The sequence below is a fragment of the Corvus hawaiiensis genome, chromosome 3, assembly GCF_020740725.1.
Source record: "Corvus hawaiiensis isolate bCorHaw1 chromosome 3, bCorHaw1.pri.cur, whole genome shotgun sequence".
Taxonomy (NCBI): domain Eukaryota; kingdom Metazoa; phylum Chordata; class Aves; order Passeriformes; family Corvidae; genus Corvus; species Corvus hawaiiensis.
The window spans coordinates 75,426,441-75,450,439 of record NC_063215.1 but is presented as its reverse complement, the minus strand read 5'-3'; the positions used below and the strand labels follow the sequence as shown (position 1 = coordinate 75,450,439).

Genomic DNA, 23,999 nt, shown 5'->3' with positions numbered 1-23,999 from the left:
TCTTGTTTTGGTTTGGATTAATTTTGTCAAATATAATTTGATGTGGAAAGAATTTAGTAATCTTAAAGAAATCGGTGTACTGGATTAAAAAAATTAAGATAAGCTGTATACTATTTATGTTTTAATTTTCTCACAACAGTTTCTCTGTGACTGTTTTTACATGTACAGCTGTCCTTGCACATGGAGTAATTCCAGTCAATACATTTTTAGTTAGTTACAGTTTTCAAACACCATATGCTTTGTTCTTACTCAGCATTTAAGTAGTTGGTAAATTCTTAAAAACATGTTTGTACATAGAAGTTAAAAAGACCTCTCAAAGATAGTGTTTTCCAAGAATGCTTTGTGTGGAAGTTTTGTTTACTTTAGTTTCTGAAGAAATACCATAGGTATGTGTTTTTGCAGTTTAATGTCTGCTAAGGATTGTGAAGATTTGTGGTCTGGGGTTGTATTTCAGAGTACATATTTCTTTCTGGGAGTAACAAACTCTGTGCAGCTGTTCTGTTATTACCACAGAAGAATAGTTGCAAAATTACTGCTTTTGTTATAGAAATTTTCCATTAATACTGTGTTTCTCTTCAATGATATCCCCTTTGGACGCCCTTAAGCAACCTTTAACAAGTAATTTTGTTGTCACTGTTGTCTTCTGTATTTTTCACTTTCCACATTACTGAATCACCTAGAGAGCTTGGCAACTTTGATGCTGCTACAGAGAGCTTCCAGAAGGCTTTACTGCTGAATCAAAATCATGTTCAGACGTTACAGCTCAAAGGAATGATGCTTTATCATCATGGTAGCTTAGATGAAGCACTAAAGAATTTTAAGGTAAGCAGGCTGTAAGTAAACACAAAATTTAAATGTTTTAATGAGGACTTGTATTCAACAAGTACAACAAAATGGACAAATTTCAGTTTTTCTGAATATGTGTGCATTTGGACTAGAAATATTTTTTGTGAAGTCCATCTTAAAAGCTAAAACATAACAGTTTGTAATTAAAAACCTAATTTTGCTAAAACTAAGGTGGTTTCTTTAACTGTTTTATGTTTTTGTAAAACCAAGCTCTGGCTGAAATGTGTTATTTTTCTTTTTAAACTGGTAATTGTGTTCTTGCTAATACTTTGACTTGAAACCTAAAGTTCTTTTCATATCAGATGAAAGATAAAATGTACTAGTCTGTAATTTTAAGCTGAAAATAAGTTACAATGTTTATCTAATTTTTCTGGAGTATTTTCTTCTGAAAAATTCAGCATATGTTGTGATTCATTGTGCTTGCAAAAATTTTCATGTTGCCAAAATCTTGCCTATCTCTGTTGGCATTAAATAATTGCCTTATTTTGTAGAAAGAACAAAAAAGGCAGATGTTATTTGTATGCCCATATTCTTAAAACAAGGAATGAAGTAAGATCCCTTTCCAAACGAGTCTGTGCTTATCCCAAGGAGAACACTTTATGTGCGTTATAACATGTTCACCTTCTATAACCCAATTTGTAGATACTGGTGTAAATGAAAAGATACTTCAACTTCTGAGATGGAGATGCTCTTCTACAGACATGTAATTGCTGGAAGAATTGGAGCATTCATTTCTGAATCATAAACAGGAATTTGCTGTGTGTTTAACATACAGTAAATAGCTGACTAACATAGAGTGTACTAATTCATGGAGTAGTGAAGAAATGAATGGGGGAAATGACAGAAAAGATACGTATCTATATAACTAACCCGAAATGAGTTGTTATATTGTCAGGAGTATATTTTGTCTAATTTCACTCAGCTAACATTGAGCTAATATTGTTAGAGCCAAGTGTGCAAAGCGCGTTCGCACTGGCAGAATTTGGGTTTTCAGGTTTTATCCCCTTTATTAAAGCTGAAAATATTTTTTCTTACATTTTCTAGCATTTTAAGTGCTCAGCATTTGAAAGAAAATTATGAGGGAAGTGGATCTTAATAATCAGTATGTCTTTTCACACGTCTTCTGACCAGCCAGGTTGGGTTATTTGAAGGTACTCTTTCTGTCTCTTGATTTATGGGTGCTTTGTTCCTTTAATGTCCTAGAGATGTCTACAGCTAGAACCATACAATGAAGTGTGCCAGTACATGAAGGGTCTCAGCCATGTTGCCATGGGACAATTTTATGAAGGCATAAAAGCTCAGACCAAAGTTATGTTAAATGATCCACTACCAGGACAGAAGGCCAGTCCAGAATATCTGAAGGTGAAATACCTCCGAGGTAAGTTGGGATTGGTTGGGGTTTTTTTGGTTTTTTGTTTTTTTTTTTTTTCTTAAATGTTTCAAGGACCCTAAAAGTGCAAGCTTTCTTGAAGTTATGGTCATTTTAGACAAACCAATGTACATTCTCATAAACACTGTTGAGTATGTATGTCAAAAAAAAACTACACTGATTCTTCTTGTTCATACAGTTAAAACCTAGATCCAAAAATAGAACATACATTTCTATATAAAGGTAAAGACTGTTGTGATACTTAGTTGAAAAAGACTTATTTCATTCTTGGAAATTGGCTAATAGCAAAATTATATTATCTAAAAATAATGACTTGTGAAAATCATGTTGTTTAACTGACAAGCATATAACCTGGTTACTGTTTTTGTGTAATGGCATAAGTAAACTGATTATGCAAACAGTATTTAATTTTATTTCTTTCCTCCAGAGTATTCTAGATATTTGCATGCACATTTGGATACCCCTCTTACAGAGTATAATACTGATATGGATCTTCCTGGAAATTTCAAGGATCACTGGGCCAAAAATCTTCCTTTTCTTATAGAAAATTATGAAGAACAGCCAGGCTTACAGCCACATATAAAGTGAGAATTTTTATTTTTTAAAGCCTGTTCTAAATGGGGGGGGGGGAGGGGGTGGTTGTGTTCAGTTTTAAATTGCCATTCTGAGGCATTTTTACAATGTTTAATATTATATGGACATACAATTTCACTGAGTGTATAAATTCTTTTGTACATCATAAGAGTTGGTTTATCTCATAGGAGGAAGAATTAAACTTAGGACAATGTTCTTCACTTCTCTCTTCACATAATAATATTCACATATTGTTTGATATTCTGTGGCCTTACTGATTAACTCTTGTATTTCTTTTTATTTTGTAATTAATGTTAAGAAGTTGGTAAGTTTGAGATGCTCAGTGTAGTGTTTCCTGATGCCCTTATTACAGTTTCTGGTTGTGTTTTAGGTTTTTATTTTGTTACAGGTGTAATTTCTAGATACTTAATATATCTTTAATGGCAGCTCAGTTTCACTGGGTGAACATCTTCTCTGGAGTAACTTTGGAGTAACTTTAGGAGGAGGGTGACTTCAGTCAAAAAGTAGGGGATTTACTAGAACAGACTTCAAAACTGTGGAGCTAAAAGAAAGATAGCAATTTCTCAGCAACTTCTCTGCTGTAAACCTGTTTCTAAGTATATTGTCATGTATTCACTTAGTGTAAAAAAATTGCCATTAAAAATTCATGGCTTTTGTGTATATGGGATAGAATCCACCTTTTTAGCACAAGAAGTTTTTACAGAATTGTGGGAGAAGGTAATGGAATAAGAATTCCTTTTCTTAATCAGGGTGAGTGTAATAGTGAAGAATAATGTATTATTTATGAGCTTTATTTAATATCACTTATGAGCAAGTCTGAAGTGAAATACAGGTTGTGACACTAATAAGATCTGCCACTGAATTCAGTTAAGAGTGAATTAATTTGAGATATTGGGTGTAACTGCAACATACTGTGTATGTACAGTCAGCTGGGGGGAGGAATGAGTGTTCTTCATCCTGTGTTTAAGTGTTTCTCATACAAATGGTATTGATTTCTAAAACAGAGATTTGTTTGCCAAATGCTTTCAGGACTTTTATAGCCAAGCTGTGTCTGATGCCTGTTTTTCTCCTCTGTAAGAGATGTGTTATTTCAGAATTTTGAAAGCTATAAGCCTGATGTGCAAGAACTCATATGTGTAGCTGATCATCTGGGTTCCATGATGCAGTATGAGACGCCAGGATTTCTTCCAAATAAAAGGATACATAGAGGTATACTGAAAATGCTCTGTAAACTTGAGTGGGGGAAAAAAGTCAATGTAGTGATAATTGAATGCTATATCTTTGCAATCTGCAAATTAGTTTAATGCTCTGTTTCTTTCAAATGAAATAGAAAGTTTAAAATTAAAATATTCATTATGTCAGCAGTTTCTTGACCTAGCTGGGGACTGGAAATCAGGATCTCCCAGACTTTCTGATGTTGTCCATTCTTTTCCTGTAAATACATTGCTTTCCTGTCAGTTTTCCTGTCTGTGCAAAACTGAGTATTTGGCTCTAATTGGTTTTCTGTTTCTGCTGTTGGTACCTCTTTCCTTGTGCCTCACCTCAGCAATGGGATTGGCCACTCTAGAAGTAATGCAGGCTGTGCAGCGGACTTGGGCAAACTCCAAAGTTCGGATGAATGGGAAAACCAGACTGATGCAGTGGAGAGATATGTTTGATATTGCTGTGAAGTGGCGAAGGTAATGGTCACAGAGGACGGAGAGCAAACCTGTATTGGTTTTAATAATGATGAGTGCTCCAGCTAACCAAAGGGCTGGAGTCATGGAGAAGAAAATGAACACTTGCTGCCATTCTGTAACTAGAAAGGTTCTGATAAAAGAAAAGGATGGTGTGCACTTCTGAAAATACTCCATTTTTCTTCTTCTATAATGGAGGGAAAAATTCAGAATAGCATTTTCCAGTTGAAGCAAAGCTGTGAGAGACCATAGGATCCATTGCAGCTAAGGGAAACAAAAACTAACAGTTTCAACTCCAGAAACAGCAAATATTTGAGTTGTATGGTTTTTATAAGAAAAAACCTTATGTTTCAGGAAAAGTTATTTTTCATAATCTCTGCATTCTAGTTTTTGCCTCAAATTGTTCTGTCTGTGAATAAAGCTCTGTTAAAAATATTATATGGATTGAAATGTGTGCCAGTGTTGATGTCCTTTGTCTTTGTAGGATAGCTGACCCTGACCAGCCTGTGCTTTGGTTGGACCAAATGCCTGCCCGGAGCCTTAGCAGAGGTTTCAATAATCACATTAACTTAATCAGGTAGGAGAGTTTTACCCAACAGCATTCCCACACACACTAAGGGATTGTACCAAAAATTACCAGCTGTTTGTGAAACAGCATTTTACCGTATTGAATGTGTATGTACTTATTGTTTAATATTTATTTTATGTTTTCTAGTGGAACATTTGGCATTTGTGCATAATTTTCCCTCTTGGCATTTCCTCTTTTTCCTGAATTTCAATTGTACAACTGAGTTATAGCAGTATCTAACAGGGATCCAGAATATGCATTATTTTCATGTGCTGTTTTTGTTTCCCAAATAACCTTAAATGTAAAATTTTGATTAAGTTCATCCTAGTTGTAATTTTTGCAAATGCTGCCTCTCAAAGGTAGTGGCATCAGTATTGAAACAATGCTGTTCTATTAGCTTTAATACCAATTTACAGTGGAGAGGAAAAACATAATTCTTATAGTTGTTTTCAAGGTAGGCCAGAGTAAAGCAAAAATGACAAAATAAATAACCTGTGGAAGATAACAGTTGCACTTTCAAATAAAGGTAAAATTTAAAAGATTCAACCACTGTTGTACGTTCCATCTTCTCCCATGCTGCAAAACTCTGTATTGTAGTCATGACAGTGCTACTTCCCTTGAAGTGGTGCAAGTGTGACAGACTCGATGTGGCAACATCACTGTCAATCACAGGAGCAGAGTGTGTTTGTGTAAGTAAATATGTAGCCAGGTTTCATCCTATTCCACCCCCTCATGGGAAATACTGAATCTTTGATCTGTCATTCTGCTTTTATATATGTCTATCTCTTTATTCTTTGAGAAGCTGTACTGAAAAATGAGGATAAGGGAGACAAAGCCTTCTCAAGAATTATTTCAGGCAGAGAAAAACAGTGATATTCTAATGTTCATATGCAGAGGCTAATGAGGATTTGTCCTCACTCTTCCTTCCACTCTGTGAAATGGACCCTAGCACTGCTAGGGACTCTGCTTTACTTTATGGAGTGGTTAATGCATTGAACTCCAGTGCAGATCAGTTACTTTGCAAGATGTGCTGCTTCTTGAACAGTCTTGTGCTCAGGCTTCTCTCTTCACTCAAGCCAAGTGTTACATTTGGGCTCCAAGCTGTTTCCATCTTTGCTGTTGCTGCATTTCTCTCTTGTCGTATGTACAGTGCAGCAGAAACCACAGTGGTCTGTACTGAGACAGAGATGCATTCCATACTTCACCTGTCTCTTCATGGTTTTATTTTTAAATGGGAGAGTAAAAGCCTAACTTCTAGGTGATCTGTGTTGGCAGAAAGGCATTAATGCAACAACACTTAATTAATGTCCTGAAACTAATACTGAACGTTTAAGGTGGGGAAATATGTCCTTGTACAGAATCTGTCAGGAACTCTTGTTTTGCAGTGGACAAAGTACTTTACTTGTTTACCTTTCATTAGAGAACGCTGGCAAAACTGGCAGTGTAGTCTTAGAGCTCTTTCATTCATTTTATCGAAGTCTGAAATAAGCTTCGTGAACATTCAGAATTGTAGGCCCACAGTGAACCTAATTCTAACCTTTTGGGTTTGGCTCAGCCTTGGCTTTTGGGGATCTCATCAGCATTTTGGTTGTGCTTATTTGATAGCTAAGTAGTGGTTCTCTGAAAAATACTCGTTTGGCACCTGTTTTGAAGAAACAATAGATTTGAAGCAGCCTAAATACCACTGCCTTAGGAGTTGATCATGCTTTAGTACTGGATGGTGATTGCATTCTTTTTGACTCTGGAAACCTCTTCTGATTTGGTCATTCTCCAGACTTAAGTAATAGCCACTTTCTTTGATCAACTTTCTACTGTGATTTGTTTCTGCTTTTGGCTCCATCCTGATGATTTCACATGATGTGAGGGATAAAAATAAATGAACATATTAAGTGGTAATGGTTGCTTTTTAAAATTTATTTTCATTTTGAAGCATGTTCTAGTTCACTATGATTTCTAAATGATAATTTCTTCTTAACGAATTATGCAGATTTGTATAATTTCCTTTTTACATTACTCAGCTTGTCAAATGGCTGCCGGTTGAAGAGACTAATCAGGCACAGAGCTAATAGCCTTTTCTTGATAACCGAGATGGCTTTATGACTGTCTTTTGACTGTCCTTCAGGAAGATATACTTTGTTTTATAGTTAGGTTATGATTCAAAAGTTATCCCATACCCATATGACTAAGGCTGAATTCTTTCTATAATAGTATGGCTACCTGACAACCAGGTGTAACAATAGATTTAGACTGGCAGCTAGCAGTTTGCATGGTTATAATATATATTAAGATAAAAGCTGCTCAGTCAAACAAGAACAGCAACAGTGGTTGGGTGTTCTTCTAGTATTTGTAACAGATCTAGTCATGCTGAGCTCAAGCTGTCTGTAGGTTTTGTTTCATCTGAATTAGGTACCAGGAATTTCTGTGGGCAGAAATACTTGGATTACCTGTCTGTTAGCATAACCATTTTCTTTACTCAGATTCTCTGCATTGAAAGTCCAGTATTGTTCAATTATTCCTGTCAAATGAGTCTTTTCATGGAGGCATTAGCATTCAGTGTCTGCTGGAGTTTTTTTTTTCTTTTCCAGAATGGCAAAATGTTTGGAGTGTGTCAGAAAACAAAAACCTTTTTTGTTTGTTTTGTGTCAATTTGGGGACCTTTTTTAAAAGATATAGAAGAAACATCTTGCACTTCACAATTTTGGATAGGCTTTCAGATCTTAATGTTCTGAAGATGCAAGTGTGTCAGCTGTCACTTTCTTTGTTGATCTATAGACAAGGGTGAATTTCCCTTATCTCCTTTCTGGCTTAAATGATCAAAGCTAGTAAGTTTGATTTAAAGTAGAGAAAATGTTTTGGAAAGCTTTAGTTGTTTTCATAGACAAAGCAAGGATTTGTGATCAGCTAAACAGTGATGATATGCTTAATGTTCTTATTAAAAAAAAAGACACTCTGGAACACTGCAACTTTTGAATTCTTGGTGGTACTGTTTACTAAACAAGGAGAAAGAGTGGGAATAAACAGAAATCACTTTTGGCCACCCACCAAAATTCTTTTTTGGTACGACAGCTTCTAGATGGCCTTAAAGAATGATAGGTCTGCTTTGGATATATTTTCCAATGTGACACTAAAGGAGAATCCACTTTCTTATACTGACACACTACTGCCTGTTGTACAGAAATTTTTTTAAGACAGATGGAAAATGATGGGACGTACAACAAGGGCAAATGATGTATATTAGATTTGTCTTCATCCTTCCGCTTTCCCTGCCTCCCTTTCCTCTGTGCAGATACGTGTATGTGTTCTAATTCTGTTCAGTTTTTGATGACTGATTCTGCTGGTTTTCTGAGACTAGGCCTCCTAAGGTGAGAGACTGTCAAGTGAGGCATTAGGCAGGGACTTGAGCTGCCAAAAATCACTTAAAGTGGAGAGAAAAAGCTAGCTGTACACAGCTTCCTGTGATTGACAGTGGTTTTGCTTCCTCAGAGAGCGATAACGCTTGCTTTATAAAATCTTGTTTTGTAGAATGGGAGAAGAGGAAGGACTCCTACAAATGCAGTAATGGTATGTAATTTTTCCTCTCAGAGTGGTTATAATCCTAACAAGTTTCTACCACATTTTAATAGAGAGTTTCTTTTACTTAGTTGTCCAAGGGAAAAAGCAACACCTTTACAATGTTTTTGTTTTTCAGTTACTACTTGTAACTGTTGGGATTCAAGGCAAAATTAATTCAATATACAGGGACATAGGTGAATAAAGAAAAATATATGTGGACAATCAGAGCAGATCAACATGTTTGGCATGTATGTATATTGCCAAATATGTAAACTGGAGAGTGTTGGTTCTCCAGATGTGCAAATTGAGAATTCTTTTCTAGTTTTGTTGTATCTGTGAGTCTAGGGAAGATTATATCTTGTACTGATGTCTTTTCCTGGTCTTAAAATCAAGAGTCAAGCACAGTTAGAAGGGAAAAAGGGATTTTACCTTGGTATTTATTTTAAGGATCCTTAGGTGCACACGTCCAGGTCATATGCACCAAAACGCACACTGCAATGCACACCCCAGAAGATTGGTTATAGCATTATAGGTTTTCCTAATTAGCATATCTATCAAAAATTCCCCAATGAGAGCCCTCCTCCCCAAGGAGCCTTCCCCTGGATGGTTCTATCTTCGTTTACAGAATGTGTTCTGGAGAGGACCTTGGGGTCTGGGGCACACTGATCTCTAACTACAAAGCTTCTAAAATGTTTAGTCTCTCAGCTTGACAAACAAGTCCAAGAATGTAGGCAAAAAGCACTAAGAATACAGAAGTAGTAAAAAAGGTATAACAGGGGTATAAAAGCAAAGGCAAAAAATCTTCATGGCATCAGTACAAATTGGTAATTATATATATAAGATTTACTGGAATTAGGCACACTGAAAATGGGGAAATATGCATGGAATGTAGTTTATCAGAGAACAAAAATTCTAATGATACATGAGTTTGAGCAAGTTCACTATGTAATCCATATTTAAAACGGGGGATTGGCAATTCACCATGTAGATAAACCCTACGTGGTTCATTCCTTTAATTTACAGAGCAACTGTGAATAAAATTGTGTCAAATGTTAACGAGTAATATTTGTGTCCTGGAATGTTGGGTTGAAGAACAAGACTTCAAAAAACCCTTTTTTTTCCTTTGTAGGGGACAGGTCATTAACATGCGGTACCTGGAATACTTTGAAAAAATTCTTCACTTTATCAAAGACAGAATCCTTGTTTATCATGGGTAAATTACAATTTTTTTTTCCCCTGCTTCATTCCCCTCATAATAGTGATCTGAAATTTACATAATATTAATTTCAGAAAACCTGAAAGATTTTTTTCTTAGTTTACTCAGTTCTGGTTTCCTGGTAGATATAATTGTTTTAATTCCTTTGGAGATGGAAGATCCTATTCATTGCCACATAAAGAAACTTAAACTAATAGGAAAAAACCACTGTGAGTTACAGTGTACCTAGAAACTAATAACTGTTTCGAATTTGTAGCCATGGTTCTGTCATGATTGGATCTTCATTCTTTCTAAGCATATGATTTATTAAAGATGTTGGGTTTCCTCGTGGTAGAATCAAGTACAGTTACTCCGACTATTGAGATTAATTTATTAAGAAGTGAGGAAAAAAGAGAAAAGAAGATATGGAAGGTAATTTTCATTGAAACACGTTTCTGGCAAGTAGTTTTAAATGAGCAGAGAACCTTTACTGTCTGTTACATAGATGGGTTGGTAGATGCTGTCCTGGAACTGAAGAGAGTTGTAGACTTTTGAATGAAATAATGTGATTAAAGGTAATATGAAAATTGATGTTGGCATCTGTACTGAATACTGTGGCTCAGTATTCAATAACATAAATTAAAAAGCTCTTTTAGCTTTAAATCCTATAATTTTCCTTTGGCCTGGTAACTTTTATTAAATACTGAGTTCTGTTTTTCAATCTCATTATACTACTTAAATATCAAAAAATGAAAGTGTAGAAAATCCTTGCAACAGCTGAAAACATTTAAGTTTTAGAAAATTTGTGATAGTTGCTGAAAATACATGAGTTCTGTGGTAACTGGCAGTCTGTCCTCTGTTGCTAGGAAGTTTGTTCAGAGTACACCCAGTAGCATTTGACCTTAAACCAGACCAACTGGTGCTGTGATTTCTAAAATAATGCTGTTCTTAAAAACTGGTATAGTGTAATTAATAATTATTAGAGCAGTAATTCAACAGATTTCTTCATGATCCAGCTGTGCCTGCATCTGAAGTATTTACTTGCCTTTGAGGCTACACAGATGCGTGTATTTTGTGAAGAATATTTTTAATGTTAACTCTCTTCTACTTCCTTATCTATCTTTCTATCTTTCCTTATCTAGACCCCCCTGCCCACACACACTCATGCAAACACTGTTTGATGCTTTAGAGCGGCCAATAGCAAGAGTAAGACAGAGTAGTTGATTAGAGTTGATTAGAGAATTGAGGTTTGAAGCTGAAAAAAATAACCTGAGCTGATACACTTTTTGAAATACAGGAGAGCATGTGGACAAGTATAAAGGAACTAATTTCCAGAAAATAAATAACTAAATAACTTACTTCACTATGGCTGATTAAGTTAAAGGTAGGTGAATTTCCAGAAATGCTACTTAAGTTCAACTGTTGTATTGCATATTTAATTTTTTTGCAGTGCTAATAATCCAAAAGGACTGCTAGAGGTTCGAGAAGCTTTAGAAAAGGTACATAAAGTAGAAGATCTTCTTCCCATAATGAAGGTAAATTATAGAAAAACTTTAATACATGGTAAAAATAATAAAATGTGTTCTGGGAGATATTCAGTTCCTCAAAATAAAACCATTGTGTATAAACTTAAAATGAGTAACTGGAAATAGTAGTTCAGGTTATTCCAAATCTGCGTATGTAGGGTTGGACCTTCCCTTTGATATGTGCAAATGGGTGATGTATATTTGAAATCCTTGGCCTAACTGTGAATTGGTAACAAAATGATCGGAAAACAAAATGTAGAATGTAATTCTTTGAAGCCAGCCTTCTCAACCAAGAGAGTTTGTGATCAGATCTGCCATAGTGGGCTCATTCTATGCCTGTACAATAGGGAGGAAAAAATTGATTGATGTGCCTGAAAGATTAGGAATATGGAAGCTGTTTTTACTTAGGTTCATTGGTGCAGGTCAGTATGTGGTGGAGCTGGCATGGGGAGGTGGGGGAATAGTTTCCCTTAGTGACTGATAGCTAAAATGAAATCCTGGATAACATTTTCGTGCTTAGGAAGACCTGGCAAAAAAGAGGTGGGAAACTTGTAGATTTTCTTCCTGCTGGTGGTGGTCTTTGTAGAAGGGCTTTGGATATATGACCTGCAAAATGATTTATACTCTTATCTCAACTTAAATAGTAAGGCTTGAGCTGGGTTTAAGTAAAAGGTGTTCACCTATTCCCCCTATTCCTCCAAATGAATGTAGGGTGAGCAGTGTCTAAGTATTTGGGTTTCGGGAAACTATGTTACAAAGTATGTCTTTTTAAAGGATTGTACAAGATTTTAACTAGAGCAGAGTAAAATTTGGGAAGAAACAGTCATGCTAAATAGAGAGAAATTCATTGCTTTCTTATCTTGTGTGTCCTCATTGGAATTTAGTATGTAAGCAAAGCAGCCAGGTTGCCACAGAGCAGAGTTCTCTGAAGCTGCGTTGCTGCTACTCCTGACAGACTGTCTGGCTTTGGATGTGTTCTTGGTAGTAGTGCTCACTCGTGCACTACAATTATCTTTGCAGGAGCTAGGTGGCTTAAGCACTAAATTTTTGTATGGGTTTTTATAATGTGTTGTGAAAGTATGTTCTTTGAAGACACCCTAATTTCAGAGGTCCTTTTTATATTACTGTTTTGTTCTTGGCTTTGAAAGATGAAGCCAGTGGATACAAACTGAACCTAAACAAAAGTTTTTGCTGAAGAGGTAGTCATGTTGGGTTGAGTGAACAACTAAGTGTTCTCTACTGACATACAAATGTGCAAGTAGGGCCCTGTAGAGTATCTAATATGATTACTTTTGAATTGTAGGCCAGAAAAAAAGCTACTAGTGGAGTTAAAAATACAGGTTACTCCAACAGAATGATGAAAATATATAAACATAGTGCACTGTACATTATTATTTCAAAGTAAATGTCTTAACTGGCAGCAAATATTCTTCCCAGTTTCCATACCTGTACATTTCAGTCCAGTTTGAGTCCCCTGCATCCCATTCCAAACTGTATAAAAGTGGAATGCTGTCTCATTAGAAGCTTTTTGTTTATTTAAAATAAATGCAGATTCTCTTAAAATATCCTGGATCACAGGTTTTTGGTTAATATAAATAGCTGCCTGAGTAAACACTAGTGCATGCTAGTCATTATTAGTGCCTATATAAAATGAAAGTCTTTCTAATAGTGATGTAATCTGGTTATTTGGGTAGCTGGAGAATGCTGTATTGGAAAGCTGGGCTTTTGGCTTTACTTAAATGCAGTTCTGCCTGGTTTATACAAGTCTCTGGCTACAGTGTTACTCTTAGATAATGTAGCTTCGTAAAATTCTTAAACCTAGAGATATTTTCCTTCTGATGAGGATGAACATCAATTGAAACTAGATCACAGTTAAGAAACTTTTGCTTTGAGCTGTATTCTGGAATTCACACCTGGACTAATGCAGACACTTCTTAGTGTAAACATAAAATGGGGTCTCAAATTCCTGCTTTTGCATTTACACCGTTGCACCAAAAGGTTACCATTAATATGCACCTTGGGGAGAAATCTGTACAACTTGAACTGCTTTGTACAGTTGCTTTTCATAAACAGCGCTTTTTATTCCCCATTTAGTTATAAAGTTGAATGCCTCACTCAGTATTTCTGGTTTTCATTCAGAAGGAAATAAAGGATGAATGAAATAATGTTGCTGACAGAAACTTTGTTTTGTTCCCTAAGTTTGTCCGTTTTCGTTTCTACTCCACGTATTTTAGGTGCTTCAAAGCAATAGGTAGGCAGTCTGTCTCTGCTACCTCTAATATTACTTTTTTTTTCTTTTGAAAGCAGTTTAACAGTAAAACCAGAGATGGGTTCACTGTGAACACAAAAGTCCCCAGCTTGAAGGATCAAGGGAAAGAATATGATGGATTCACAATTACAATAACGGGAGATAAGTATGTTTGCTATTTTCAGGGCTTAGGGTACATGAAGTAATGATGAACTTAATTAGCAATTAATTGTCTGAAATGCCATTTCTGTGTGCATAAGGTGGGTTTTGTTTTTCACTAGTGGCATTTTTGTAAGTAACTGAAGTTTATTCATTTGAGGACTTGATTCCTTTTGTGTTTTCAACAGAAGGGGAATATGGATAACACTGATGGCGTAAGCCTGGTTGACTTGATTCTCTAACATACAGCACAAAATTGAAAAGAGACCTTGTTTTTCAGCTTAGACTATAAAATGCCTAAAGGGGAAAACTATCAAATACCTCAGTCTTTATACATATCAAAATTCATTTCTTCTTGTGAGACCTTGTCTTTTGTGTTGACTGAGAAATCCTGAATGGAATGGAAATTTCTGTGGTCTAAGAGTAGAAGACACTCTCTTCTATTTGAGATTTTGGCCTTTTTTATGATTCAGATGTTTGCAGACCTTCTAGCTGCAAGTGAAAATTTAAATAGTACCTGCATGTATGAGAATACATTCTCTGGGTGAGATAGTAAATTTCTCACTTTATGGATTCTGATTCCTTGTCTTTTTGAAGAATGAGCAAGTCTGAAGCTAGAAGTGCTGTCCTACTATTAAATCAAAACTTTTTAAAAGTAAATTTAAAATTCTATGCATTGGGATTTTTCCCAGAATTTGTCTGCTTTCAATGAGTGGCATGGAAGCCAAACTTCCCTGCTAGAATGTTAATATATCTCTTGGATTTTCATTTTACATTCTAAATCACGGGCCTATATACAGTGAAATGGCATTAAGTGTATGGCCTCACTATTTTGCGGAAAATATTTTGGTGTCAGTAAATCGCCTGACTTTGTTCTGGACAACCTTTGTTCAGTATCACTCAGTCTGTTTTGATCCATAGTTTGTAACTATGCTTTAATACCAAAACAATCCCGTTTTGGTAGTTTAGGAATGAAGAAAAACTACACTCTACATTCTATACCAAAATCCTAAGTCTGTAAAGATATTTTAAAATTTGATATTTCTTATTTTTTACCCACAATTTAAGTGAAACACTAATGCTTGTCAGGTATCTTGGTGGCAGTCTTTAGATATTCTTTCAGACTTAGAATGTGATGTAGCATTTTTAATTCAGTGATTTTTGGGGAAGTAATGCACATATCTTCTGCTTAAGGAAGATGATAGGAAAAAGGTGATGTGTAACTGTAGTGGATTTGTAATTTGCCCTGGATATGCGTCAAGTTCTGTTCAAAAAATTTCTTTCCTCCTTTTCTTTTCCATCTGCTTAATAGAGTGGGGAACATACTATTTTCAGTAGAAACTCAGACGACAGAAGAGAGAACACAGCTGTATCATGCAGAAATAGATGCGCTATATAAGGATTTAACAGCTAAAGGAAAAATTCTAATTCTGTCTGCAGAGCTGGGGGTAAGGCTGTTCAAGGAATTATTAATTCCTTGAAAAAAATCCGTTTATGCTTTTATACTCTCTTTTCTGTAGTCCATATTCTAATACTTTTTGACAGAGTTCTTAAGTAATAAAGTTACTTAAACCCAGTTATGACGAATACCATAAGAAGTTGCTGTAATTCTTTCTGTAACTGTAAAATTTGCTGTGCTTTGCCTGAAGTACTAGAGGGTGTCCAGGCAAGGTCTCAATATCACAGTGTGTTCTGGTTTTTTCTTATTTTTCTCATGGGTCTGTGTTCACCTTTGTCATCATCCCTGTAAGTACTGTTCAGGATTTGGCACACGGTGGTTACACATAAGATGAGTAACACGAATTCATGACAGGCACTAGAACTGTGTTTGTGCTGATTTGATGTGCAAGGAGAATCTGACTACATTTGGGATATAACAAAGTAGTTTAAATAAACATCTGTTAGTCAGACTTCAACTTCGCAATTTGACATTTTCACATTTGAAATGGTTCTTAAAAAGACAGTAATTTCAGTAACGTAAGACTTTGCAATATGTGTACTTTTATAAGTTACTACCTGGCTATTAAATTACCTCTAATTCACACTTTTTTTTTTTTTTTCTCTTAGGAAGTAGATGCTGTTTGCAACTTGATCCTGTCACTAGTTTATTACTTCTATAATTTAATGCCACTTTCAAGAGGATCTAGGTTAGTGTTTGTATTCATCATGTCTTGGATACATGCTGTACAATGTCCGTGTGTTGCAGTATCTTAATATATTTTTTAATATTAATACTATTTTTAATAGACCTGTGTGCCCTTCACAGTCTCTCCTTTTGTGCTGCCATGACAATGGGAACTGACTTAGTATTGTTTTAAAAGCTAGTTTGTAATTGCTGATGGTAACTATTCATAGCTGCATGTATATTTAAAATGATGAGTAGTCTGTATTTATAGACATCAGCTCACACATTGAGAAGCGTCATTTTTAAATTGTAACGCTTGGTTTTCTAATCCATATTGTGTTACACCACTCATTTCACTTGAGGCTTTTCTGAAATGTGTATTTAAGATGAAATATACTTTGACATAACTTATTTTAATAAAATACACTAAAATACTATTTTAGTAAATTGTTGCAACTGTTCGGGTCACTAAATGAAACCACAGGATAAAGTTCCATATGTCCCAGAACTCTTCAACTGGAATTCTAGTTTAATGCAAACCTGGTTACATCTAAGACTTATGAGTTTCTGTTCCACAAAGCACTTAATATCTTTAATATTACTACTAGATACAGTTCAATATGAAAAAAACCCTGAGATTTTGCGATTTTATAATCAGATTTTCCCTTTTTCATATAGAATGTAAAAATTAAGATAAATTCTGTCTGAGATCCACAGTTCAAAAAAAAATTAAATAACTGAACAGCTTTACAGTGCCTCTAGCTCTATTGCAGTAGAGTTCATAAACTCTTCTGGGCTACAGCTAATCTTCTTGGGAACAGGAGCTTGCTTTGTTTTCAGCCATGTGGAGTCTTAAGAACTCCGAAGTCTAAAAATATGGTTCTAACTAATGTAGAAACGGTAGTAAAACCCCATAGGTTCATAACTTCAGTGATTTCACTTTTTACATGTTTTGTGCTTTTTTTTCTTCTAAAATAACTAGCACAGTAATCTTTACTAGCCTTCTATGAAACAATGCTATGTTCCATTTGTTTTGTAGTCTTAAATAGCATTATGGAAAGACTTCTACTCCATTTGTTGTCTTTAATTTTATTCTTTTAGTGTGATAGCTTATTCAGTGATAATGGGAGCATTAATGGCAAGTGGAAAAGAAGTATCAGGAAAAATTCCTAAAGGAAAGGCAAGTATCAAAATACCGAAGTACACTAGTTCAGTCTTGATGGAGGAAGTAATACTTGTAAGTGTGGGGAAAGAGCTGTAAGAATAAAAAAAAAAAAGAAGTTGCATGCTTATTTGCTGGAGATGGGTTAGCTGCAGTCTGTGATGTCTTGCAGCCTGAGAGTGTTGAAAATTCCATTGCTATTCTGACAGCAGGTGAATTTGGAGATGGTATGTGCAGTAATTTGGATTTGTCAAATTGTAGCAGTATGGTCTCATAGGAATTACAGATCTGTTAGTGAAGCATTTCTGGTGGGCTGAGATGCTCTTTTCAGCTTGCTTTGAGAAGGGTTCTGAGAATACTGGGGCAGGAAAAGTCACTCCTCTGGCACACAGCAGAGATTTTCTGTCTGTACTCTCAGTGTATTGTAGAGCTTTTAGGGCTTGGTAAGTAGAAATGGATTTGCAACTTCTTTTGATTTCTCCTTCCCCTCTGTATTCTGCTGAATTTAAATTAAGTCCTAGTTTTTAAGTGACTCAATTTGAATATTATACCACTGTGCTCAATAAAGTGACTACATTTGAGTATTATACCACCTTGCTCAGTGGTTTCCTTTTCTTCAACAATTGGGGGTTGTTAGCTGTATTACCTTTACAGCATGAAAGGAATGAGAACACCCCTGTCTCTTTAAAGTATTGTCAAAAGAATCCAAGTTGTTGAAGAAAATATCCTGCATGGATAACTGAAGAAAGGGTGACTTTCTATTTTGTTCTGGAAAGCCCTGAAAACAATGTACTCCTTTTGAGTACAGTGAACTCTAGTAGGTTTTAGGAGCAAACTGCATTTGCTTAGCAGCAAGAAAGCTTTTCAGTGCACCATGAAGCTGGTATCTTCCCCATTCTGAGGGAGTTCAAGCTAAGGTAAAATACTTACGTGGGCTTTCTTAAGCAATTTCTTAGGACTTGATAGAGTAGTATTTTGCTGACTGATTTTATGCCAGCAAGCAGAGTTTCAGGATTACTACTAAGCAGGATTTCTGATTTACAGGAACACTGGGGACATCTTTACATTTGATGGCTTTTCCTGAAACAGAGTTCCTGAATCTGAGTAAACCTGTTTTTAGGAAAGTTTTCACAATGTGGAAGAGGTTGTTTTTCCCAGTTGAATGAAACTGGAATTTGTTTTTTTGCCAGAGTTATTAGAAGGGCTAAGCTGGTCCCATGCTTATGACAGCCTGCATTTTCAGGCTGCTCTGAAGTCAAAGGTGCACAGTAGTCAAGAGTCCTGTTGTTGCCTGGCAGGTCATTCAGTAGCCATGGCCAGTGTAGCTTCGAGTATCATGGTGGGGTGTGCAAACCCCACAGAGAATTTTAGTGCCTGGCCTGAATGGTGACTTCAAACTGATGGTGAGGGACAAAGCAGTCAGGGCACAGACTGGTTCGTAAGCTTACTCCTGTCTTACTAAGAACATAGGTAGCAAAGCCCTCAAAGCCATTCTTCAAGTTAGAGAACTTAAAAATTCTGTAATTTCTTAATATCTTTTTTGTTTTCTTGTATTTTTAGCTGGTTGATTTTGAAGCCATGACAGCACCAGGGTCTGAAGCTTTTAGCAAAATAGCAAGGAGCTGGATGAATCTAAAAAGGTAAATCCTTTTGTTCGGATGGGGAATGGGGAAATAAAATATGAAAGACTGTATGTAAAACTCAAACCTATACTAAGAAATGTTACTTAGAAATTATGAGTTTAGTAAAGGATTCAGTGTATTTTTTAATGCTCTTTGGAATTGATGAGACAAGATTTGCATTTACACACATAGTACTGTATTTCTAGTCTAACAGAGTAGTTAGTAGTCCAGACATTCAGTTATGTATTATCCTCTGAGGAAATTATTTGGGTTAATATTTTCTTCATTTTGTCCAGTGGGTCAAATTTATCTTTTTATATTATGGCTTATCATTAGTGGATCTGTCAATGAGTGAACAAAGCAAGGGGAAATTTTGACCTTTTTTAAAAATTCTTATGGATCTCTTCAAACTACATATCCACAGTAATTTGCTTATCCTTTAGTGCTATTTTGATTCAGAGAATAAGTGTTTTCAAAGTAGATGGACATTTTGAGTACGGAGAATTACATTACTTAGTATAGGTGCATGACTTTTGTGCAATGCTTTAAAATTTTGATTTTCATGTGAATTTATAATTTAATACTGCATGCATTGACAAGGAATTAATATTATGAATCTGGTGCATTTGATTGGTCCCCTACTGGTTATTAACCATACAAAATCTAAAAATCAGGCCAGACACACCATCAGTTCTAGTATACTTCCAAGTCAGGGTCAAGACACTTAAAGGGTTCTGAGAGAGTTGTCCAAAGTCCTTACAGGGCCATCTATAATCTTGGAAACATGGTGCACATCAGGGGACATTCTTGGTTAGTGCAGGAAAGGAAGTCTTGAGTTCCTCTTCAGGAAGGCCAAAAGGAAACCCAGGCTGGTCAGCCTCATTTTGGTTCCTGGGAAAGTCATGAAGTGAGTCTTCTAGGAAAGCATTTCAGTTTATATGAAGGAAAAGGTCACAGAAAGCAATCAATGTCGTCTTACGAAATGTTTGACCCAGTGATGGTTCTCTGTGGTAAGAACTGACTTTTGGGGATGATGAGAGCAATCAATGTTGTTTATTTTTACTTCAGCAAGGAGTCCTGCAGTACTCTCATATCAAGATAGCACATTATGGTCTGGACAAACTAGATGGATTAAGAAGGTGTTTGGATAATCAGATTTAGGGGCTATTCAGCACTTTAGACCACACCTAAAATACTGCATCCAGCTGCAGTAAAGACTGATAAACTAGATTATAAACCAGAACAAATTCAGTTGAGAGCCACCAATATGGGTGGAGAGAGTTGGGCTTGGTCAGCCTGGAGAAGATAAGGCTTTGATCTAACAGCAGCTCTGCAGGAACTGTGAGTGTTTGGTAGGAAGACAAAAATGTGCATGAGTTGAAATGACGTTTAGACTTGGCATAATCTTTCATTAGCAGACTGCCCAAAGGGGCTGTGCAGTCTCCACCGCTGGAGATTTTCAAGACTTGGCAGGATAAAGCCCTGACATGCTGATTTGACTTTTTGGTTGACCTTGCTTTGAACATGATCTTAGATCACATCTCCTGAGGTCTGGTCCAGCTTCCTAGACACTGTGGAACTCAGCAGCTGCTCTTAGTGCCGAGTATCTCATACTGATTAGTGTTGTTTATTATCAGGGGTTCTGAGCCTGGTGAATTTCACTAGACTATAAAATCCCTTCCTAAATGAAGAAGGCTAATAAGATTCAAGGACATCTTTGTCAAACTCAGGCTAAAAATCTACTTGTAAATGAGTCAAATTCACTAGTCATTAAGGATTGACATTTCTAAGCTATATGTGTACCAAGTTGTGGTTTTTATTAAAAGTAGTCTGCACAAATATTGAGACGTGCTTGTCTTAGAAATATAAAATATTTATGGTTCCCACAATTTTTTCTGTAATTCTCTCAATTATGTACTCTTCTTTATTAATCCTCTAGTCATGCTGGTTTTTGTTTTGTGGGTTGTTTTTTTTTTAAAGACATATCTTTACCAAAGAGAAACTTCTCTCTTGGGAATAAAGTCAGTTTAAGCCATTTCAGTGCTACTCATGTGTTTCTGACTCCCTCAGCTGTGTTGAAATTTACGGGAATCCATGTCAAACCAGATCAGGGAGCTCATTTGTGTTAAAAATAAACTTACCAAAACAATTTCTTTTTAATCAATACCATTTGTAGGATAGTACAACCTAGAGTATTGCTGGGTCAAATTAGAGATGTATAATAGGTGAGGAAATGAGCCAAAGTGGAGAAAATGCTAAAGTTGACTTTTTGAGAGAAAAAAAAAACATCTGAAGAACTACAGCCCAAAGGACTTGATGTAATAATATGAAGATAATTAGCCTCAGTGTCTTAATTTGTCTGTAGTAGACAAATAATAGTGGATATGCTAAATAAGGCTGGAAGACTTAAAGCAATACATTTCTTCTTTAACTTCTGCTGCTTTTGAAAGCTCTTCTATGTAGTCACTGTTTTCATTTTGTATGGTGACAGAGGCATCATGAAAAGCAAGAGCTGGTTGTGAACAACATTCTGAGAATCATTGAATCATTAAGGTTGGGAAAAAACTTTAAGATCATAGAGTCCAACTTCCAATGCTGCTAATCCAGCAGCACTGTGTTCACCACTAAACTATGTCCACAAGTGCTGCATCCACACACTTTTTTGATTGCTTCCAGGAATGGTGATTGCACCATTTCCCTGGGAAGCTTATTCCAATGTCTTCACCCTTCCCATGAAGAAATATTTCCTAATATCCAATCTAAACCTTCCCTGGCACAACTTGAGGCAGTTTCCTCTGGTCTTGCCCCTTGTTAACATAAGAGAAGAGACCAAACCCCACCTGGCTACACCCTCCTTTCAGGTGGTTGTAGAGAGCAGTAGGGTGGCCCCTGAGCCTCCTTTTCTCCAGGCGAAACAACCCCAGCTCCCTCAGCTGCTTCTCCTAAGACTTGTGTTCCAGGCACTTCACCAGTTCCATTGCCCTTCTCTGGACTCACTCCAGCACCTCAGTGTCCTTCTTGCAGTGAGGGGTCTAGAACTGGACATGGGACTTGAGGTGTGGCCTCACCAGTGCCGAGTACAGGGGGACAATCACTGCCCTGGTCCTGCTGGCCAGACTATTGCTGATACAGGCCGGGATGCCATTGGCCTTCTTGGCCACACTGCTGGCTCATGTTCAGCTGCTGTCAACCAGGACACACAGATTCTTCTCTGCCCCGCAGCTTTCCAGCCACTTTGCCCCAAGCCTGTTGCATGGGGTTGATTCTTGACACAGGTCCCAAATTTGTTGGAGAAAGAAGTCTAAGTTAATGTGTTAACTTGCAGGTAAATTATAAAACTCATCAAAAAATAACTTTTTTTTTCTCTTTCAGTATTTCACCTTCTTACAAGAGTCTACCATCAGTAACAGAGACTTTTCCAACCCTGAGAACAATGATTGAAGTACTAAATACAGATTCATCTCACTGTCTAAAAAAAACTATAGTTGTTGTATAATTTATACAAATAAAAGGCCAAGAGGTACCGCTTCATAAATTATTTTGAACGGCAAATTATGGTCAAAATGGTTTGATTTTGTTTTGGTTTTTTTTTTTTTAATAGAACAAACTTACTTGACTATTTATCACCAAAGTAAAAGAAATCTTTCTGTGACCAGTAATATTAAAAAGGAAAAAAGAAGTAGAACAACTGATTTTTCATATTAAGTCACACTCTAACAGAAATAGTTATTCAGGGGCCAAACTGAAGAGCAGTAAGAAGCTTGATCACAGTTATGAACTGAACATACTGCAGGTGAAAATTTAAGAAAAAAAAAAAGAAAAGTAATCTTCACTGGAAATAATGCTATACTACTTCTCACTGTTTTTTTCAAAACCTCCGAATTTTGCACAGAAAACTTAGAGCTGTACCATATGTGAGTAATTGGAGAATACACAGGCATTTCATGTAGTGCAGTCCAGTGAAGGAACAGATGTCAGCTTAAAAGAATGGGGTTCAGGGAAACATCATTTGGAAACAAAACCAAACAAATCACATATAATTACATATAACTACAAACAAAATACATACTACATATTGGAGTTATGCTCTTGGTGAGTAAATGTCAGAAACACAACGATCTCCCTTTCCAAGTACCCATTGGTGGTGGTGGTTGGCAAAAGTTCTCAACAGATTGACAGGATTGAAGTATACTAGGAGCACTAGCTGGGGTTCCTTGAGTTGTGTTTGTTGCACAGACTTGGCAGAATTCTGGAAAGACAGGTTTCCTGAGGGCAGGGCTATTTCAGTCCAAATAGCATGGACAGTACCATGAACCAATTTCTGATTGTAATAGTGATGATGGCATTTCTGGTGAGTCTTTACTGAATTATACTCATTTTAGCTTCAGCTCCGTGACCTTAGAGCTCTTTATCAGGTTAAGTGATTGCAGGAACAGCAAGCAATCATGGGTCAAATATCTGGTTTCCTTAGTGGCTTTGATAAACTTTTTTTTCCTACCTGAATATTCATTATTTCAGGAAATGTACAGAATTGTTCTGTTTCAGATACACCTTTCAACTGCTTAAACTTGATTCTGTTGCTGTCATTTTCTACATGAATATTCTTCCAGTTTCCCAGAGATTTGGGCTTTGCTGGGCAATTGCAAGTACCTGGCCTAACCATGTAACATGGAATATGCAAAAGAATAAGTTACTTACCAAGGAAGAGGGGAAAAGATCCTGCGTATACCCCAAGTGTACCAATAGCAGTGGTGTGGTTGCTTTTCTCTGAGTACAGTGCAGTGCAATCTCAGTCCCCTCTTTAATGAAGAAAGGAATGCAGCAAAGCATCAAGAATGTTGATACAGGTGACTTAATTTCAGTGGGATTGACAATGGGGTGAATTTATGGAATGGAGGGTCTCTCCTTGATTATTCCACAAAAGTATTTATTGGATTCAAAGTGGGCTCTGTGTGTGTGTTAAGTACAGGAGCTGGAAGTGCCACAAGGTTAGAAGCTGTGGTGAATACTGACATCCATTATATGAAAAGCTCTGTTGATTTAGATTGCACTGTTTGTTACCTTATTTGCAGAATATGACAGATATGGGTAGCTAGACACCTAAAAGTTTCTGTATGCAGGATTTTCATGGAGGTAAAAAATGAATCCCAGAAAACGGGTGCATACTGTATCTTCATTGGGAAGCAGTACATCCCAGACACATTACAGGCATTTTGGAGTTTTATTTTTGTTCGTTTGTCTAGTTGATGAACTGGCTGCTTGTTGCATTTAGGCTGAATCTTAGCAATGCATATTCCAGTCTGGACTTACCTATTGGATGAAACAACAGGTATCTC

General features: G+C 36.3%; 1 protein-coding gene across 4 annotated transcripts in view; it reads left to right on the top strand.

Moving 5' to 3' along the window:
* The window catches only part of TTC13 (tetratricopeptide repeat domain 13), a 53,651-nt gene extending 31,421 nt beyond the window's left edge, over positions 1 to 22,230 (top strand). For 3 of the 4 annotated variants that reach the window (XM_048296529.1, XM_048296527.1, XM_048296530.1), the window contains 14 exons: positions 681 to 822; positions 2,050 to 2,224; positions 2,664 to 2,820; positions 3,909 to 4,039; positions 4,377 to 4,509; positions 4,991 to 5,083; positions 9,756 to 9,839; positions 11,272 to 11,356; positions 13,652 to 13,761; positions 15,067 to 15,202; positions 15,822 to 15,901; positions 16,981 to 17,059; positions 18,602 to 18,681; positions 22,036 to 22,230. In XM_048296529.1, the coding sequence (XP_048152486.1) occupies positions 681 to 822; positions 2,050 to 2,224; positions 2,664 to 2,820; positions 3,909 to 4,039; positions 4,377 to 4,509; positions 4,991 to 5,083; positions 9,756 to 9,839; positions 11,272 to 11,356; positions 13,652 to 13,761; positions 15,067 to 15,202; positions 15,822 to 15,901; positions 16,981 to 17,059; positions 18,602 to 18,681; positions 22,036 to 22,159 (1,609 nt within the window). In that variant the 3' untranslated portion in view covers positions 22,160 to 22,230. The remainder of the gene's footprint in view (positions 1 to 680; positions 823 to 2,049; positions 2,225 to 2,663; positions 2,821 to 3,908; positions 4,040 to 4,376; positions 4,510 to 4,990; positions 5,084 to 9,755; positions 9,840 to 11,271; positions 11,357 to 13,651; positions 13,762 to 15,066; positions 15,203 to 15,821; positions 15,902 to 16,980; positions 17,060 to 18,601; positions 18,682 to 22,035) is intronic. The other variant, XM_048296528.1, reaches the window with a different exon arrangement.
* Positions 22,231 to 23,999: the final 1,769 nt, after the last annotated feature.